The following is a 21,720-nucleotide window of genomic DNA, read 5'->3' on the forward strand; positions in this document are numbered from 1 at the left end:
AAAGTGTAAATCCCAGCAACGACAACTCCCAAATATCAAGGTCTATTTTCCCCAAACTCCACCAGTGTTCACATTTCGGCATATTGAGTATTTGTGCCAAGTTTGGTCCAGATCCATCATTGTTTGACTCCACAGTGCTTTCTGGGTGCAGGTGAACTACAACTTCCAAATGCAAGGTCAATGCCCACCCAACTCTTCTAGTGTTTTCTGTTGGTCATGTGAGTTCAGTGTGCCAAGGTTTGTTCAATTCCATCGTTGGTGGAGTTCAGAATGTTCTATGATTGTAGGTGAACTATAAATCCCAGCAACTACAACTCCCAAATGACAAAATCAATCTCTCCCAACCCCACCAGTATTCAAATTTGGGCATATTGGGTATTTGTGCCAAGTGTGAATGAAAATACATCCTGCTTATTGGATATTTACATTAGGATTCATAACACGAGCAAAATTACAGTTATGATGTAGCAACAAAAATAATTTGATGGTTGGAGGTCACCACGACATGAGGAACTGTATCAAGGCGTCGCGGCATTAGGACGGTTGAGAAACACTGCTCTAGTAGTTTTCCCTTTTACTCACTTACACATATCTGATAGGCTTTAGATACTGCTTTTCAATGCTGTGGTGCATTGGATTAAAGCTGAGCTGCTGAACTTGCTGACCGAAAGGTCGCAGGATCGAATCCGAGGAGCGGCGTGAGCTCCCACTGTTAGCCCCAGCTTCTGCCAACCTAGCAGTTCGAAACAAGCAAATATGAGTAGATCAATGGGTACCACTCCAGCAGGAATGTAATGGTGCTCCATGCAGTCATGCTGGCCACATGACTTTGGAAGTGTCTATGGACAATGCCAGCTCTTCGGCTTAGAAATGGAGATGAGCACCAACCTCCGGTCGGATATGACTGGACTTAATGTCAGGGGAAACTTTTACCTTTCAGTGCTTTCCTAAGTTCTGTCAATTAAATCTGTTCTAAAGATGGGAAGCAGGAAAACAGGCAGGTGAGCATTTTATGCTGCATATACAAACTACATACTAACAAATGTAGATACTACATGCTATCTAATAATAAATGAAACCAACTGTTCAAGCATTATAATCAACTACAACTGGCATACATACAAAGAATGCTAACATGCAGTTTCAACAAACCTGCAAATGTTCCAGCTGACCAGATGACAGCACGAGGAATTACCGTGTTGCTTTACTTCTTCCACAATTGAATATGCTTTTGAGAGGAAGACCAGATCTTCCAAAGTCCAACACTGAACAATAGTCCCTCCCAGCAGTTTGTTCCACATTGCCTCACTCTGAAGAGATTAGTAATTTATTTGAATAGTTAAGATTCCTAATACTGACTTCCAAAAATGGACTTTGAAGATATTGCCAAAAGAACACTCTAAAGAAGCAACATAAATATCACACTGTTGGGACATGACTGGTGTTGAGAAATCACATGACTCAGCAAAACTATATGCATGGGTTGTTGTAGGTTTTTTTCGGGCTATATAGCCATGTTCCAGAGGCATTTTTTATATGCATGAACAGCAAGTGTTCTCATTAATGATTTTTGGAAGCCTCTGTAGAAGACCAAAGTTTAAGAGACTCACAGATGGGGAAGAGATTAACTGTTTACATGCATTTTTTGTGTCAGGAGCAACTTGAGAAACTGCACGTTGCTTCTAGTGTGAGAGAATTTACCTTCTTGCTCAGAGGATGCTGGAATGTTTTATCACCCTGTGGGAGGCTTCTCTCATGTCCCTGCATGAGAAGCTGGAGCTGACAGACCGGAGCTCACTCCACTCCCCGGATTTGAACCGCTGACCTTTCAGTCAGCAGTCCTGCTGGCACAAGGGTTTAACCCATTGTGTCACCAGGGGCTCCTTTTACATGCACTGATCATGTCAGACAACAAGCTCAAACCCAAACTCTCTCTGCAAATGCTGTAGCTGAAAAATTTATGTCTACATACATGTGCTAGCAGAATAAATCATTTATCATTTTGACTGCTAAAGATAGATTACAAACATTTTGAAAACCACAACCCAGATGTGAGCAATCATTGGGCTTGAATATTGTGCGGCTTATTTTCAAAGTGCTTTTTCCTCCGAACCCATTTTTACTAAAATACTACATAAGCATTTGTCAAGCAGAAACCCACGCTAGAAGTGGTTTGGGATATGGTCTGTAGGCATTTAAGGGACACTTGAATGCTCTCTGAACTATCTTCCTATGTTTAACCTTTTTTTAAAACTTCTGGGCCAATATTTATAAACCAGATTTTTGTAATTTTCTGCCCACGGAGATGATGTGCCGTCAAATGAATGCAGTGTGGATTTGGCTGATGTGTTCCACTGATAGCTTTTCTGAGTTATCAGAGTATCGCTATCCTCACCATATACTCCGTTTTGCAATCATGAGTTCTCCTTCTTTACAACATATGCAATACATTTATTATTTTGAATGGCATCTCCACCCTTCTATTTTACATGTTGTCAAAGTCACATGATTCCCAGTGCAATAGGAGTTCTTGATGGGACAGGATAATCTGGTTTCAAAGGTGGTTGAAGTTCTCTCCACTCTTTGAACACATGATCTAATTGGTTCATCCACCTGTTTTATCATTTTACAACATGGATTCAAAGTTAGCTCTGGCTGTGGAGACCATAACTTAACTCCACCCACTAACTAACACTAGTCCCAAATGAAACACTGATACAGTGCAGGGATTAGGAAATTGTGGTTGGAAGAATTTCACTTGAAAGAACTGCCATTTTATAGTCCCATTCTTTGTCCACAGATTGTGATTGTTCTACCTAGCTGTCATGTTCTGTCTGTAGCTCCACAGAAACAACAATCTGGGACATTTAATCACCTCTCAACAAAAGATTGCCCCAGGCACTGCCAGGCCATCAAATGCTAATCAAGGTGGTCATTTGAAACATTCACACCTAGCTCCAGCAGACAAGAGTCCTTTGCCCCACCCTGGTCATTCCACAGATATATAAACCCTTTTTCCTAGTTCCAACAGACCTCACTACCTCTGAGGATGCTTGCCATAGATGCAGGCTAAATGTCAGGAGAGAATGCTCTAGAACATGGCCATATAGCCCGAAAAAACCTATGACAACCAAGAAAACCTTTTCCTCCTCTGGGAAAAAAGTTCTGCTAGAAAAAAGGTGGGATATCTGTTACGTCTGGTCCAATGCAAAAGACACAACAACTTTGCACAAAAGCAAGAGGAAAAAGAACAGAAAAACTTGAATCTTATCAGCAGAGTCAAAACATAAACTTGCAGTGTTGCATATAAAATAAACAGTGCAACAAACTTACATAGTCCTTGTAAGAATTACAGAATGCAAAGAGCACGGCTTCTTCATCTTATTTCAAATGAGCAGCACAAATGGTTGAGCAAAATGCTGTGAGCCTAAGCTACTCAGAGCAAAAGCTAAACTGTATTCTAAAACACATACAGTTATACCCCACCGAGTGTGGCTCAAATTTACTAGCTGACCTAGATTAGCAGCTGTGCATAATGATTAACAGTATAAGGTTTTCTTTCACACACTCATACACACACACACACACACACACACTTAGTGTTGATCCTTTTACAACTTACTGTAACAATATCCCACTTCTTGACAACTTTGGGAATGAAAAGGCATAGCACAATGAAAGGCTGAAGGGGTTAATACTGTGGACAGTGTACTCTTTATCCCCCCTCCCCATTTATGTGTTGTTGTAGGAAAGTTTTCAGCCACTTGTAACTAAGGCACATTGTTATGATCATTCATGCCAGGATGCTGAAAGTGTAGTCAAATGTGACTCCTCCCCCCAAATAAAAGATAGTTCATAATCAGGGAATTCATAGTTTTTCCAAGGACACTAGGCTGGAACGATATAAGAGTTAAGTTTTGGCCAATCTGCAGAACATTAACAACCACAACAAGGATCCTTTCCAATGTTACAAAAGGCATTTGACCATTGACCTACCTAAGCAAACACCTTAAGCTATGAGTTAACAACTGTGCTAGTTGTCCCCCAAACCAGTCAATGATCTACAAACAAAGTGAATGCCCAGTAAATAACATTTTACTGCAACCATCATCCTTTTCCAGCTGGAACAAAAATAAATACCTCAGTGGCATCTGCTTCAACTTGGTGAGATTTATTCTGGAATACTAGCTTCTTTTTCTCACCAGGCTAAACCCACAGTGTCTTAGATCTCACTATCCACAGCCATTCTAAATTGCTTGACAACAAAAGGACACATGAACCAGCCATAAAAGTCAATTGCCCTGAAGTGTGAGAAGGTGGATTCTGGTATGTGGGAAAGGGCAGGCACCCGAGGTTTTGCCTTAGTCACTTCCAGACTGGACTACTGTAATGCACTCTACATAGCCCTTGAAAACGGCCCGGAAATTTCAATTGGTCCAACGGGTGGCAGCCAGGTTGTTAAGTGGTGCTCCTTACAGAGAGAGGTCAGCCCTCCTGTTTAAGAAGCTCCACTGGCTGCCATTCATTTTCTGGTCCCAATTCAAGGTGCAGGTGCTTACCTACAAAGCCCTAAACGGTTTGGGACCCACCTACCCGCGTGACCGCATCTCTGTGTACGAACCCACACGATCTCTTCATTCATCTGGAGAGGGACTGCTTACGATCCCACCAGCATCGCAAGCGCGATTGGTGGGGACGAGGGATAGGGCTTCCTCAGTGGTTGTCCCTCGACTCTGGAACTCTCTCCCTAAGGACATTAGGCAGGCCCCATCGCTAGCAATCTTTAGGAGGAGCTTAAAAACGTGGTTGTTCCAGTGCGTCTTTCCAGAATAAGGAAACTCCTAGCATTATGTCCCAACGCACTTTATCAGAGATCCAGGATATCTGCACGCCCATCCCCCTCCAAACACCCCACCTTGTCATGCCCAGCATTTTTAATTTTAATTTTAATTATTACACTTGGTCCGGCCATTGTTTTTAATTGCTTCATTGGGTGTTGTTTAATGTTATTGCTTTGTTTTTTGAGTTACTGTGTTGTTGTTGTTGTTGCTGCTGTTTTAATTGTTGTATTTGGGCTCGACCTCTTGTAAGCCGCACCGAGTCCTTCAGGAGATGGTAGCGGGGTAAAAATAAAGGATTATTATTATTATTATTATTATTATTATTATTATTATTGATGACATTGTAGCTAAGGCCGTAATATAGACTGGCAGTAGTGTTTGGAATTCTCTTGTATTCCGAACAATAAAGATGTATGGTATCTTCAGCTCCTGTGCATCTTAGCATATTCTTTCAAGAAAAGACTAAACTCGTAGCAACACAGTTGGAGCAAAGAACCCTTACACACATATAATAACAAACAACTTTTGGAATAAATGTTCAACTCTTTAATATTAAAATGAGATACAGCATTCCAAAACAGTTGATACAGTACATGAAAAATGTCATTACTAAACAAAAATAAGGCCCTATTGCTAATAGTCCAAATGAAAGAAAATGCAATAAATTGTCTGCTACATATTTAATGCTACGTCTGAGTGGCCAGATTCTCAAACCATTTGGTCAGAACAAGCCGTAATGAAAGAAGAGATGTGCACATTCTCAGTGGACTAAAGAGGCCAGTCAGCCAATAAGAATATACAAATCCAGCTGCCCGTGACTAAGCCATATACATTGATCATAAGATATAAGTTCTGCCCCCACCCCCAAATATATAAAACACATAATACACAATGTATATTGCAGTTGTATGCCATATAATTGAGTAAGCTGACAGGGATGTCTGGAATGTACTCGAAAACAACAGTTTAGCATTAACTCAACCTGCTATGCTAAACTGTTATGAGAAAAGTAGAATGCCAATACATTATTAATAATGCTCACTAATGAGTATTCCCAATAAAAAGAAAAGCCATACTGGCCTTCAGGAAACAAGAGTATTCAAACTGAATTTACCCATAAAGATCTTCCTAAAGACAATAATCAGAGATGTGGGAAAGCTAGGGATGGGGTAGGAACATTTGTAGAACATAAAAGATGGAGTTATGAAAGAAACAAGCAAGCAAACAATCAAGCTAGTATTGGCCAGCTGGACATGCCTTTTTATAAATGTGATCTCCAAGAAAACTGACACTTGGCAGCATCTCAATCATTTGGTCACTTTAGATTAACTATTGGCAAGACCAACAGAAATAGCTGCTGTCTTTGTGTGCCTACAAGTAGTTTCCAATCTAAAGCAATCCTATCACGGGGTTTTCTTGGCAATATTTGTTCAGAAAATGTTTACCATTGCCTTCCTCTGACAGCGCGTGACTTGCCCAGGGTCACCCATAGGATTTACAGCTGAATGAAGTTATAGTACAACATGGAAGACAGATCATAACTTCAAGAAAAACATCTTCCGTAACTTCACTAATCATGACCCATTATTAAAATATTGGAAAATTATCAAGATTTCTTTTAAATAATAGAACAAGACAGCAAAGAAGGGGAGATAACCTTAGGCAATACATTGCATTTTTGAATGCCAGAGTTCATTTTATGGGGATTAACAACACTGGAGACACGAGCTGACCTGCCTGTTGGGCTTTCTAAAGTATTTAGTACATGCTTTGAGGAGAAACATCTGCTAAACATGTTTAGAGGGCTCCCAAATTTCACAACTTAGATAAATTTCTGAGTTATCGGTTTATTTGAAGCCCCACCTTGAAGTACATGTACAATCCCACATGTGCTTACTTAACAGTAAGTCCAGGGCAGGAAAAAACAAAGTTTTCTCTCCATAGAACAATTTTTTTAGCTCCACAGACAACCACCCAATCTTTCCCCCTTTCCCTAGCAACACAATAGTATACAAAATCTCTAAATTATATGACATCTTTCTATTGCATTCCTGATCAGTATTAATAAAACCTTCAGAAACAATGGCCACATTACTCATTGCAACTCATCTGAATCTAATCTGAATTTTATCACATTCTTGGAGTCATTTTCACAATTTTAAAAGACAATCTGAAATGCTATAGAATGTTATAAAGGATCAAGGAAAGTCACAATTGTCATCTTCCAATGTAAACAATTTTTGAAAGTTTGATGGGGCAAAGATGCCATATCCTCTTATGTTGTATGTCCTGTGATGTGACCATGCAAAGGAGACACAGGTTGAAACCTGATTTATAACAGCCCACTCTTTTCCTGCGTCTTTTGCACACACAGTTTACTGTGACAATGACTCATTGTGGTATATTACATCTATCGTTGCTCTGCTCCTTAACCTTCCAGGTGTTCACACAATCCACTGGCAATAAGAGTTGGTTATGAATATTGTATGTGTATGGAATCTTGAGCAACAAGTTGAGCCTATTGCTGATTTATATTTTAATCTACAAGGATATTTTTTGCTTCCAAAAATAGGGGAGGGATATTCAAGTAGAAAATAACAGCCCTATGCATTTGCATCATTTTCTTACCTGCTGCTGATTTAAGGATCTGACTTTGGCTCAGCTCCCAAGAATGAGCTGTTGAGCAAGCTCAGAGAGGTCCAGCCACCAACCAAAACTCCCTGCTTCCCTAGTGTTGGTTGCAGAAACAATAAAGTTTGAGCAAGGACAGAACAGTTCTCAATAGATCTCCACGTTCACTTGGGTTAGGGGCACAGAACTCTTATTTAAGTGAAAAAATATAATTGGAAAAATTACTTTTTTACCTGGGAATGTTTAGGTTGTCCAGAACAACTCTAAGGTCAACATTTCTACCAGAAGCGGGAGCCAGAATTGTACTGGAGGACCTGGAATTTCCTATAGATATGTTCTCCCTGGAAATCTCTAGGTCCTCCAGCATGACTGGAGGAAGTTGACCATAGAGTGACACTGGGGGACACAAAGATTCCCAGAGATAATATTTTTAACCAAATCAGGAAATAATCCAAACTGTAAATGTGGAAGGACAATTATATTATATTTCAATCAATTCAAAATTAGCCATGTCTGCGTCTCGACAATAGGCAAAGTAAACAGAAGCTTTGGAATCTCTTGCTGAGCATGTATGAACAGCAACACAGAAAGAATAGGGGAGAGGAGATATCGGTAAGTCTCAACAGCTACCCCGGCATGTTACAGAAAGGGATCGTTCTGGTTCTGACACTAAATGGAAATTATTAGAAAAGTGGTGTCTAGTAAAAGGAAAAGAAAATTGTCTCTGGATTTTGGAAGAAGTCTTAAAGTGGACTCTAGAAAGTTTCAAATGTTTTTGTTGATTTATGCAGTGCTTACGTCATTAGGCTGTTTAGGTCTGAATATAGTCTGTTGAAATATAATCAGGCTGGTGGTGTAGAAACTTATCCCCATTCTTTCATTGCTATTTTTACCTCTGGTACTAAAAATTCTTTTAAGGAATTAATGCTGAGGAACAGCTTTGCTTAATTCTAACTGAGGTATACCTGTATATCCTGAAGGCACCAGAACCTGTCTGATCTGAGAAGCGAAGCAGGATAAGGTCTGGTTAGTACTCAGAAGAAGGGACTGTCAAAGAAAGCCTGGGGCTGTTGACTATATTCACAGGAAGGTTAGGACACACTTCTGAACAAAACAAAATCAACTTCGGTAGGGTCAACATAAAGGGGGTTGGAGTGGATGTCCCCTGTGATCTCCTCTAATTCTATTATTCTAACAGAAGGGAGAAGAAAATTATATGACTAAAAAGAAAGAGGTTGTGATCTGGGTACCAACTGGAAGTTGCTTTGCTGCTTGACTATAGCAGGAGAGTCACGTCTCCTTCAAACTGAGAAGGATAAAATAATTTGAAGCTTCAGTAAGCTTCAATAGTGGCCAGGCTCTGAATAGGATCTGCTAGATTCACTTTGACTAATTTTAAACATCCTGATCAATCTAGGATGGCAAGATTAAGCATGAGTAAACCTTTAACATCAGCTGGAATAGCCATTTGCTTAATATTTTAAGTGGAGATCGTTTTGTTAAAGCTTCAAAGTTTGTTTGAGCTTTACATAGAGACTGAACTATAGTTGGAGAATTAGGTGTCATATCAAATAATTTCAGTATTTTAAACCGTTGTGGAGTATTTCTGACAGGACTTTTTTGTGTCAGGAGTGGCTTGGGAAACTGCAAGTCGCTTCTGGTGTGAGAGAATTGGCCATATGCAAGGACGTTGCCCAGGGGATGCCCGAACGTTTTACCATCCTGTGGGAGGCTTCTCTCATGTCCCCGCATGAGGAACTGGAGCTGACAGATGGGAGCTCACCCCATTCTCTGGATTCAAACTGCCAGCACAAGGGTTTAACCTATTGTACCACAAGTGGAGCTCACTATCTTAATTATTCAAATAAATTACTAACCTCTTTGGTGTTAGTAACTATTCAACTAAATTACTAATCTCTTTGGAGATTGAGATTTAATCCATTGCGCCACCAGGGACTCCCTATCTTAATTATTCAAATAAATTACTAACCTCTTTGGAGTTAGTAACTATTCAAATAAATTATCTCTTTGAAGATAGAGATTTCACCTATTGCGCCACCAGGGGCTCCTGGTTTTGGTTCTGTAAATATATTGCACAGATGTTTAATCCATCACAGAAGGCAGACACTATAGTATTATTAATTCCAAATTTTCTGGTTTATATTCTACAGCTTTTAAATATTTTCATTTTAGAGCAAAATGCTCATACTTCTTATTATTGCTTCTGAAAAGCAAAATTATTTTGCCATTCTGGAAATGACCTATCCCTTGCCATCTGTTGTTGTAGTTTAAGCATTTTTATACCTATAAGGAACAGTTTTAGCAAGCAGTTTTCCTAGCACCTATTTTCACTGCTTTCACAGAAATGGAATAGTATAAAGGCACTTCAGTATAAAAAAAAGACAACCTGGTCTTTTGACACAATCCAACCACCTGGATTCTAAGAGCTACTCTTTTGTGGAAATGGAATTGGTACAGAAATGCAAATTCACATAAAGTCATGTGTTTAATACAAGTTTCCATTGCACTTACAAGGCACAATGAACTTTGTAGCAATTAAAATATTAAATTTAAACAGATGGCTAAGTGCCAGCTCAGCCTCCACTAGCCAACTAAAATTGTAATGAATCGACTTTCCGTGTCATCAGTTGTTCAAATTTACTAAGACCTTCCCTTGCTGTGGTGTGAATTTGCACCAGCACTACACACAAGCACTGTCCTTGGGCTGAAGGAAATTTTAATCTGGTGTAACTTGACTCCCCCTCATCTTACCCCTTTGTGGTCCCTATTTTCGGTTCTTCTTCCAGCAGATCTCACCAATGAGAGCAATTCTGCTGGGAAAGAGGTATAGTAGCATATCTGTACAGGACAGCATAAAACTGACCTGCTACAGCCCCTTCATCTTTGAAACAGGACTGTACTGCCCCTGAAGAGAGCAAAATGAGTTTTCATAGTGTTCCTTCAGTTTTATAATATCTTTTGACACATGAGAACTAGCTCAAGACTGTAAGCAAAGATTGTGGGATCTAAATGATAATAATACAATAATAAATCATGGTAATGAGATCACTAGATGAAATGAGGCAAAAAGCTATCTGTAATTTAAGGAACAGTATCTCAAATTTGTGTAGACCTTCATTCATTGCACCTAAAATCCAAGCTGTAGGAACATTAAGTGTATTTTTGTAGTAATACACATTGTAAGGGCCCTTCCACACAGCCACATAACCCAGAATATCAAGGCAGAATATCTGCTTTGAACTGGGCTACCTGAGTCCACACTGCCATATATTCCAGTTCAAAGCAGAAAATGTGGGATTCTATTCAGCTGTGTGAAAGGAGCCTTACACTACTTTAACTCACTTTCCATCGACAAAAATGTCAAATAAATGCTGAAATAATCAGACATCTTCCAACTACAATAAATCTTACACTGTAACATTTATTGGAGTAGGTGTGAGCTGGCTACTAAGTGAGCCACTTCCTTCACCTGAAGCTGCCAAAATCTTTATTTTTCAACATTTTTGACGCTTTGACATGATACCTACATTTTTATATTTTTTTATATTCTTGTTAGGAGGCAGTTGCATGAGAAAAACGAATGAGGAAAGCAGTTAAGTGAAATTGCTAAGAAAGAATGATCTGTGAAAGAAAGTATTCAAATCTGAAGATGAAAGCCTGTCAAATCTGTAAACAAATAAATTCCCATAAAACATGCCATAAATACAAGTTCAAAAGTAAGTCACCAGCATCAATTGCAGTATATACATCTGACAGAATCAATCTGACAAAATATCTATTAAACAATCACAGTGTAATAAACATACCTACCAAATATGATGTACTGGCAGTGTTACAGGCAGACCATGATTTTATCATTTACTGTATTGCAGCTATTCACAAACCTTAAGAAATGACTGACTAGTTGACTCCAGAGCTGTACTAGAATGTCATCTCAAAAGTAACACAGTTTGACTATACAATGATTTGTGCAATTTTACGAGTTGGCTCATGCTCCATCCCAACAACACGTTTATAAAGCAAGATGAGTTAGTTTGAGCCAAAGCAGCCCGTATATCCTCTCAAGATGATTTTGCTAGTTCCAACAAATTCATATTGCTGATTAGATGAAGCTTAACAATTTTTAATGGTTTGTTGTGGAGCTAGTATACTTGTTCACTAAGGACTATCAACTCCACAACATAAAGAGACCAGGGGCAGTGACTGGAGACAGCCAGAAATACTCCACCAGGCTGTACTGCATGTAGCCCATTAGTAGGCCAAAGATAACATCTGTTACATTGTGTCTTCCCAGCATGACCCGGGAGATTCCCACTATGAAAACCCAGAGCACAATCAGCACTCGCAAAGGGAGGGCTAGCACAAGATGGTGTAGAATAAATCTGCAAACTAAAGCAGCTCTGGTAGCGTGGCCTGATGGAAAGGAGTATTTATCCACGGAGACAGTGGCGAACATGTCCATCTTGTTGTGGGCCGGGCGCCTTCGTTTTACCAGTCCTTTTGCTGCTGCCACCAAAACTAGATCGAGCACCAGTGCTGTGAAACATGATAGATAAAGATCTCTTAGACATTTTAAAGAGCAACACTAAAAATAAAAAAACTTGGAGAATAGCAAATATATCATGAATATCTATGAACTAACACTCAAATCAGATGCAAGTAGGCTTAAATCATAATATTTTAGTTAATTTTTTAGGAGTCACAGAACTCACTGGTAATTTCATATCAGTGTTACATACAGAAATCAGTTTACCTTAGATTTGGGGAGCTATTATTATGATTACTAAGTAAATATATCATAATAACTCTCTTCAAACCTAAGATACTATCAGTTTTCGGGATGGGGAAGCCAACTAAAATTACCGTCTATACTTGAGTATAGGCTGACCCGGATATATAAGCCAAGGCACCTAATTTTACCAGAAAAAACTGGGGAAATGGATTGACTTGAATATAAGCTGAGGGTGGGAAATGCAGCAGCTACTGGTAAATTTCAAAATAAAAATAGATACCAATAAAATTATATTAATTTAGGCATCAGTAGGTTAAATGTTTTTGAATATTTACATAAAGCTGTAATTCAAGATAAGACTGTCCAACTCTGATCAAACCATTATTCTAACCTTCTTTAATGTAAGTAAGCTTACATGCCCTCCAATAATAATAAATAGAATAAAATAATAATAATAATAATAATAATAATGGAGTAAAATAATGGAATGTAATAACAGTAATAATAGAGTAAAATAATAAATGTAATAACAACAATACAGTAAAATAATAAATGTAATAATAACAACAATAATAGAATAATAAATGTAATAATAATAACAACAACAAAGTAAAATAATAAATAACATTGACTCGAGTATAAGATGGGGGAGACTTTTTCAGCCTAAAAAAAGGACTGAAAAATTAGGCTTATAATCGAGTATATACAGTAAGTTTGTTCCCCTTGACATCAAATAAGAAAACATACCAAGCACCTGAAAAGCAATTACAACTATTCAAACACAAAAGCTGGTGGTTCTAGGAAGATACTTTGGCCCCTTCTACACTATCATATAAAATCCAGATTATCTGCTTTGAACTGGATTATATGGTTGTGTAGAGTCATATAATCCAGTTCAAAGCAGATAATGTGGATTATCCGATTTAATAATATGTCAGTGTATGGGCCCTTCCAGACATACCCTATATTCCAGGATCTGATCCCAGGTTTTCTGTTTATCCCAGATTATCTGGCTGTGAAGACTCATATAATCCAGTTTAAAGCAGAAAATCTGGGATCAGATTCTAGGACAGGGGTCCTCAAACTTTTTAAACAGAGGGCCAGGTCACAGTCCCTCAAACTGTTGGAGGGCAGGATTATACTTTTAAAAAAACATGAATGAATTCCTATGCACACAGTACATATCTTATTTGTAATGCAAAAACACTTAAAATAATGCAATAATTAAAATGAAGAACAATGTTAACAAATATAAACTGGTTATTTCAATGGGAAGTGTGGGCCTGCTTTTGGACCACACTTCCCATTGTTAAAATGAAGAACAATTTGTTAAAATGAATAACAATTTTACCAAACTTATTAGTATTTCAATGGGAAGTGTGGGCCTACTTTTGGCTGATGAGATAGGATTGTTGTTGTTGTGTTCTTTCAAGTTGTTTCAGACTTAGGTTGACCCTGAGTGAGGGCCGGGTAAATGACCTTGGAAGGCCGTATTCGGCCCTTGGGCCATAGTTTGAGGACCCCTGTTCTAGGATACAGGGTCTGGCTGGAAGGGTCTTAGTTAAAAAGCCCAAATAAGACATCTTCAACAAGAGGCTTCTTAACATCCAAACGTTTAGCATTATGATCAACCCATTAAGATCAGCATTAGACTCTTTACTGCAGCAAACATCAAACTTTTATCTCATGGAGCTTCCACATATTAATGAAAATATACATAAAACACACACTAGTCTTTCAGTGTCTTTATAGAAATAAAAAGCCACTGTTTAGTATTCAACATGAAAGTAAATATAAGTCATTGCTATCCTTATCAAACATATCTATTATAGTCCAAACAGCTCAGTGGAGATAGTCACACACTTCCTAAACAGGCAAGGATATCTTCTAAGGCCCTGCAGAAATCTTTGATATGGGAAATACTTCCCCATAATGGCACCTTGGAGGAGGATGAAGGGTAAAATATAAATCTACAATTTCTCCCTGATATGCTGTAATGTAAACATAGAATCAAATAATAGAAGGAGTGTGTCATACAAGGAATAAGGAACCACATAGGGCAAGGAAAAGGAACTCTTACCAAAGAGCAAGTTGAGCAGCACCTCGCGTCCTGCTGAGCTACCACTTCGACAAAGCCCATAGAGTGTGCCAGCTAGCCAAGGAATGCCATGTCCGGAGATCTCTACGACTATCATAAGAGGACGGACACTGCCCCAAGCAGAACTCTCTCCGGCACACACCCCAAGCTTTTTAGAGGCCCAAAGATCAATGGCCAACAAAGAGCGCAGGGCAATATCCACAAAAGATGGGTTCAGTTTCATGCAGTCTTCTTCAGGCAGGGCCTGTGGAGGCCCCGTGCTGGATGTACATTCCCTACGGCGAGATGGACTTTCTGGAGGGCCTGGGTTCCTCATACTTGTCAGCGATAGAAATTCCAGCTTGTTGCCATGAGCCCGTCTCTCATGGCTACTCTTTGGGCTACTTCGAGGGCTGGGCATAATGGCACTGATAACAGCTGCACTGATAGAAGAGAAACATTAGTTTCAGTATGACCAAGTTTGTTCAATTCACATAACAAATGCAATAAAACTTCAATTGATGATTTTAAAATCTATTGCACAATTGTTATTTGATTCACTGGAGCTCGGTTCCAGGATCACCACCAAACCCTCCGCTCCATACCAAAATTTATATATACTCAAATCTTATTACAGGCAATCCGCAAGTTAGAAACATCCAACTTACAAACGATTCATAGCTAAGAACAGGAGTGAACAACAGAAAGTGAGAGAAATCTACCCCTCAGAAGAGAAATTCACTCCTGAAAGAGTTATCATTTGAAACAGGTGTCTCTAATGAAGCTTTCTCACCAATCCTTGTTTCCACGATAAGTCTTTTTTTTTTTCAAAATCCAAGTATTGCATGAACAGAATGAGGATTGTATACAACTGTGTGGAAGGGGCCTGGAAGGAACCTCTGTAACACAATATTTGTTCCTGGGGGCCCTTCCACACAGCCCTATATCCCAGAATATCAAGGCAGAAAATCCCAGAATATCTGCTTTGAACTGGGTTATCTGAGTCCACACTCAGATAATGTGGGATTTTCTTCCTTGATGTTCTGTGATATAGGGCTGTGTGGAAGGACCCTGGGTTATCATGGAAGTGAGCATCTAGTAGGGAGCATGCTGGAGATGAGTCCCAGGGCCCTTCCAAACAGGCCCTATATCCCAGGATCTGATCCTAGGGTTTCTGTTTATCCCAGATTATCTGGGAGTGGGAACTCATATAACCTGGTTTTTAACTACGAGAAGTAAATTGTTGCCTCTGTAAACTGTCCTGAGTCGCCTGCAGGCTGAGAAGGGTGGTATACAAATATAGTAAATAAATCTATATAAATAAAAATGTAATGTTCGTTTGTGGGATTAACAGAACTCAAAAACCAGTGGGCGAACTGACACCAAATTTGGACAGCATACACCTAACAACCCAATGTATGGCCTTCACTCAGAAATTTTGATTTTGTCATTTGGGAGTTGTAGTTGCTAGGATTCATAGTTCACCTACAATCAAAGAGCTTTCTGAACTCCACCAATTATGGAATTAAACCAAACATGGCATACAGAACTCCCATAACCAACAGAAAACACTAGAAGGGATTGGTGGGCATTGACTTTGATTTTGGGAGTTGTAATTCAGCTACATCCAGAAAGCACTGTGGACTCAAACAATGATGGATCTGGACCAAACTTGGCACAAATATTCCATATGCCCAAATATGAACATAGATGGAGTTTCGGGAAAACAGGCCTTGACATTTGGGATTTGTAGTTACTGGGATTTATAGTTCATCTACAATCAAAGTGCATTCTGAACCCCACAAACGACAGAATCGGGGCAAGCTTCCCACACAGAAACTCCATGATCAACAGAAAATACTTAAGGCCATCCAGTCCAGAAAATGTAATCAAAGCCCTCCTGACAAAGAGTCATCCAATCATAAATATAGATATATATGATTCACACAGAGAGATAATATTATAGATTAGAAAGGGACCCCTAAAGAAGGACAATTATATGTTGCATATTCCAGAGTAGGCAAACCAGACAATCTCCACATCAACACTGACAAAGAAATACTGTTTGCCTACAAGCATAAATAAATTATATATATTAGAAACGCAACACTTTCTTCATTACTTTATTTTCCAGATCAGACTGGAAAATGGCAGGGGGCAGCTAGTAAATAAATAAAGCTGAAAGTCTGGAATCAGATCCTGGGATATGGGGCCTGTCTGGAAGGGCCCTGAGTCCACACTGCCCTGTATTCCAGTGCAAAGCAGATAATGTGGATTTTATATAGCTGTGTGGAAGGGGCCTTTAACATCCCATCTTTCCTCCTGGGTGAGAGACAAAGCGGGGTACAAATAAACATCACGATCATCATCATTTCCTGACATGATCTCCAAGGAGAGCAATGACTTTCCTCCTCCTCCTCCTCCTCCTCCTGAGATGCTGACAGAGGCTGAGAAAGAGAGAGCAAGGCCTCAAGCCAGGCAGGGGATTCTCTAGCCCGGCTTAGAAAGGACTCAAGGCCTGGCAGGACGTCAGGAAGAGGAGAGGCCCAGCCCAGCCCCCGCCCACTCCCTGTTTCTCTCCGAGGGTGAGTCCCCTTCCTGCCCCACTCGTCCTCCGCGACACCCCCACTTCCGCCCCCCAAAATCAACACAGGCACCTCTCTCCGCTGTCCGGCCTGGCTGTTGCCTAGCAACCGAACAAGCCTCTCCACCGCTCCCAGCCCTGGCGACGCGGGTTCACTTCCGCTTCCGCTGTGCCCAAGGAGGAAGGGAGGCAGGATGCGGCGCGTGAGGCTCATGTCAACAAAGGCGCAGCAAGACAACAGAGCTTGATCAATTAGGGCAGTGCTTTGGAGTTCAGTTCCCAGTGATCTAGGCCAGTGATCGAGGATTATGGGAACCCAAGGTCAAAATACCTGGAAGAACAAAATTTGGGAAACCTTTATTTATTTATCGTGTCATCCGCAACCAGAACATTGTATTACATTTCTAACAGAACAAAACAAACAAACAGATTTAAAAAAAACACAAATTTTGCAAACTTGGTCGTTGATTAAATGTTCTTTGACCAGTATCGGGCCACTTGGAGTGCCTCTGGTGTTGCTGCAAGGAGGTCCTCCATTGTGCATGTGGCAGGGCTCAGGTTGCATTGCAGCAGGTGGTCAGTGGTTTGCTCTTCTCCACACTCGCATGTTGTGGATTCCACTTTGTAGGCCCATTTCTCAAGGTTGGCTCTGCATCTCGTGGTGCCAGAGCGCAGTCTGTTCAGCGCCTTCCAAGTCGCCCAGTCTTCTGTGTGCGCAGGGGGGAGTCTCTCATCTGGTATCACCCATGGATTGAGGTTCTGGGTTTGAGCCTGCCACTTTTGGACTCTCACTTGCTGAGGTGTTCCAGCGAGTGTCTCTGTAGATCTTAAAAAACTATTACTTGATTTAACTCGTTGACGTGCTGGCTGATACCCAAACAGGAGATGAGCTGGAGATGTCTCTGCCTTGGTCCTTTCACTATTGGCTGCTACTTCCCGGCGGATGTCAGGTGGTGCAATACAGGCTAAACAGTGTAATTTCTCCAGTGGTGTAGGGCGCAGACACCCTGTGATAATGCGGCATGTCTCATTCAGAGCCACATCCACTGTTTTAGCGTGGTGAGATGTGTTCCACACTGGGCATGCATACTCAGCAGCAGAGTAGCACAGCGCAAGGGCAGATGTCTTCACTGTATCTGGTTGTGATCCCCAGGTTGTGCCAGTCAGCTTTCGTATGATATTGTTTCTAGCACCCACTTTTTGCTTGATGTTCACGCAGTGCTTCTTGTAGGTCAGAGCACGGTCCAGAGTGACTCCCAGGTATTTGGGTGCGCTGCAATGCTCCAGTGGGATTCCTTCCCAGGTAATCCTCAGAGCTCAGGATGCTTGTCTGTTCGTAAGGTGAAAGGCACATGTCTGTGTTTTAGATGGATTAGGGATCAGTTGGTTTTCCCTGTAATAGGCAGTAAGAGCACCTAGAGCTTCGGAGAGCTTCTATTCAACCATCTCAAAGCTCTCTGCTTGAGTGGTAATGGCAGGATCATCAGCATAGATCAAACTCTCTGTCCCTTCTGGCAGTGGCTGAAACACTGAAACAGAGAAATATTTAGCATTCAATCCATTGTGACCCAAACCTACGCCTGACATTAGTTCAGTTTACAGGATGCAGGCAGTCCCCAAGTTACAAACAAGATAGGTTCTGTTGGTTTGTTGTTGAATTTGTAAGTCGGAACAGGTACATTTCTAAAGTAGCTCCAACCTTCTTCTTTCTAAGCTATTTTCCCATGGAGGGGTTAGCATTGCACTCATTGAGTTTGTACCTCAGCTATGGTCTTTCTCAGCCATATTGTTTTGATGTTGTTTAGAATCATAGAGTTGGAAGAGATGTCATGGGCCATCCACTCCAACTCCCTGCCAAGAAGCAGGAATATTGCATTCAAAGCACCCCTGACAGATGGCCATCCAGCCTCTGTTTAAAAGCTTCCAAAGAAGGAGCCTCCACCACACTCCAGGGCAGAGAGTTCCACTGCTGAACGGCTCTCACAGTCAGGAAGTTCATCCTCATGTTCTGATGGAATCTCCTTTCTTGTAGTTTGAAGCCATTGTTCCGCGTCCTAGTCTCCAGTGAAGCAGAAAACAAGCTAGCTCCCTCCTCCCTATGACTCCCTCTCACATATTTATACATGGCTATCATATCTCTTCTCAGCCTTCTCTTCTTCAGGTTAAACATGCCCAGCTCCTTAATCAGCTCCTCATAGGGCTTGTTCTCCAGACGCTTGATCATTTTAGTCGCCCTCCTCTGGACACATTCCAGCTTGTCAACATCTATCTTCAATTGTGGTGCCCAGAATTGGACACAATATTTCAGGTGTGGTCTAACCAAGGCAGAATAGAGAGGTAGCATGACTTCTCTAGATCTAGACCAGGGGTCCTCAAACTTTTTAAACAGAGGGCCAGGTCACAGTCCCTCAAACTGTTGGAGGGCCAGATTATGATTTTAAAAAAAGAAGAATGAATTCCTATGCACACTGCACATATCTTATTTGTAGTGCAAAAAACCACTTAAAAACAAAACAATAATTAAAATGAGGAACAATGTTAACAAATATAAACTTATTAGTATTTCAATGGGAAGTGTGGGCCTGCCTTTGGCTGATGAGATAGGATTGTTGTTGTGCGCTTTCAAGTCGTTTCAGACTTAGGTTGACCCTGAGCAAGGGTCAGGTAAATGACCTTGGAGGGCCGTATCCGGCCCCCGGGCCTTAGTTTGAGGACCCCTGATCTAGACACTATGCTCCTATGGATGCTGGCCAAAATCCCATTGGCTTTTTTTGCCGCCACATCACATTGTGGCAGCAAAAGCCCAACTGCTCATTGGAGGGAAGGATATTAGAGGCAAAGATGAAGTACTTTGGCCACATCATTGTGTAAGTGAGAGCCTGTCTATGGAAGTGGGAATCCCAACCACATACATACATATTTTTGTTTTTATTATGGATGGATGGATGTGATTGCTTTTATATTTTACCTGATGTTTTTAATTGGTTGTGTTCTATTTGTAATTTTTGGGCTTGAGTGACAAAGCTTCAGTGGAGACATCTTGTTCTCATGATAGTAACTCTTCCAGGAGTGAATTTCCCCTTATTCCCTGGTCTGAATTCCTGTGTCTCAAACTGCACGTCCACGTCTCCTACTTTTCTTCTTATAATGAACCATTATTTTAAGCATGGGAAGAGAAACTAGATGTTTCTTGCATTTCTGAGCTGAAAAAAACCATTGCTTCTCTCAAGATTGCTTGTTCAAACCAGATGTTATTCCTGAGCAAAGCATGTTGAAATCTTTGAAGTCATTGTTTGAGAAACTCATTGGGAGACCTTGGGCAAGCCGCATTCCAGAAGTGGAGGTAACGAAACTGAGACTCTCATGCCACAAGAAGACATGATTCATTAGTAAAAACAATTATGCTTGTAAGATACAAGATAGTAGAAAAAGAGGAAGACCATGGGCACATCTACACTGACCTTTTGTATCTCAAAAGGAGCAGATCAGCTTCATGGGAGTTGCAGGATGCACGGAACTGATGCAAGTTAATGCAGCCTTGAGTTGAATTTTCTCCTAGAATGCAGAGCAAACAGCAACTGGGGCAATGTAAACAGTTTGACTGGTTACTGAACCAGACACAACTGTTTACACCAGGCATAGACAAACTTTGGCCCTCCAGGGGTTTTGGACGTCAACTCCCACAATTCCTAACAGCCGGTAAGCTGGCTGGGATTTCTGGGAGTTGAAGTCCAAAACACTTGGAGGGCCAAAGTTTGCCCATGCCTGATTAGCACGATCTTGTATTTCCCAGGCTTGGACAGCCTGAGAACACGGATGACACTCATCATCCCTGCACCTGTTTTCATCATAGTGCGGGGCTACTGGGTGCAACATGTCTGTCGCTCATTACCTGGAATGGTGTTGTCGAGGTTGCAAGGGTGATTGCAGAAAGAGGAGTGAAAGGAGAGGGTGATTCTTGTTGGCCTCCCTCCCGCATCTCTCTGGTGCCTCTAACAATGTCACTTGAGGTGATGCGAGAGGAACACTAGCCTTATCATGCCCAGGCCACCAGCATGACTGGAACAGGAGGCAGATGGTAGGAGTGGCTGTCTGATGCTAGTGGATGATCAATACTCCTTTACACCGGCCCTGGGGGCTGGCAGTCAAACTCATCCAGGGTCCAATCTGAAATTTGACACTATGGATCGGTTCTCAGGGTAAAGTGTCCATAAAATCACCCCAAATTCCAGGTAGATAAATTCAGTCAAGGAAGCCATAGCCCCAAGTCCTATGACCGGAAAAAAGCTATTGATGAAAGGGTGACTTGGAGATCTCTCATTCATGAGTTCGTCCTAATTCAAAGCTCAGTTGATGGAAACAAATAACAGTATTTTGTAAAGGTTACATAAGCATGCCACCTAGAGCAGAAGATAAGTACTACATGAGATTTGTTAGAATTAGCATTAGAATAGTAGTTTTAAAAACTTAAAACAGTAAAAATATTTCAATGATTTAGCAATCAAAACATAACCCCAAAACCAAAAGAAAACCAATCTGTGATCTCTTTAAATTCCAAATGCATAAGAGAATAGTGATGTCGTAACTTGATGCCAAAATATGGCCAATAATAGAGCCAATCACTTTTCCAAGTCATAGCATTCCTCAGCTGACACACCAACTGCGAAAGCCCTTTCCAGTTTCATCACATGGAACTCCTTGCCCCCAGTTCATCTTAATGGTCAGCCAAGGCTCTGTATGTGTAGATGGCACTTCCTCTCAGCCACTTAAGTGCTTTGAGACCTTGATCTCAAACTAAAAACAACCACATTTTACAAATAGCATTATAAAAGGT

The 21,720-nt window shown here is 40.7% G+C and overlaps 2 protein-coding genes across 3 annotated transcripts in view; both read right to left on the reverse strand.

Moving 5' to 3' along the window:
• The window catches only part of FMO5 (flavin containing dimethylaniline monoxygenase 5), a 44,174-nt gene extending 42,913 nt beyond the window's left edge, over positions 1–1,261 (reverse strand). Inside the window, exon 1 of the mRNA XM_060774308.2 lies at positions 1,153–1,261. The gene's annotated coding sequence lies outside the window, so the exon portion shown is untranslated. The remainder of the gene's footprint in view (positions 1–1,152) is intronic.
• A 4,111-nt stretch (positions 1,262–5,372) lies between these two features.
• PLPP6 (phospholipid phosphatase 6) lies at positions 5,373–17,071 on the reverse strand. 2 transcript variants are annotated; one of them, XM_060774306.2, is made up of 3 exons: positions 16,960–17,071; positions 14,306–14,740; positions 5,373–12,029 (listed from the first exon to the last, which is right to left on the reverse strand). In XM_060774306.2, exons 2-3 carry the CDS (start codon positions 14,721–14,723, stop codon positions 11,662–11,664), a joined length of 786 nt encoding a protein of 261 aa, XP_060630289.2. In that variant the 5' UTR covers positions 14,724–14,740; positions 16,960–17,071; the 3' UTR covers positions 5,373–11,661. The 2 variants fall into 2 exon arrangements, with proteins under 2 accessions (XP_060630289.2, XP_060630288.2); XM_060774305.2 differs by having other exon boundaries at positions 14,306–14,745.
• Between the last annotated feature and the right edge of the window lie 4,649 nt (positions 17,072–21,720).

This window comes from Anolis sagrei, chromosome 4 (genome assembly GCF_037176765.1).
Source record: "Anolis sagrei isolate rAnoSag1 chromosome 4, rAnoSag1.mat, whole genome shotgun sequence".
NCBI classification, from domain to species: Eukaryota; Metazoa; Chordata; class Lepidosauria; order Squamata; family Dactyloidae; genus Anolis; species Anolis sagrei.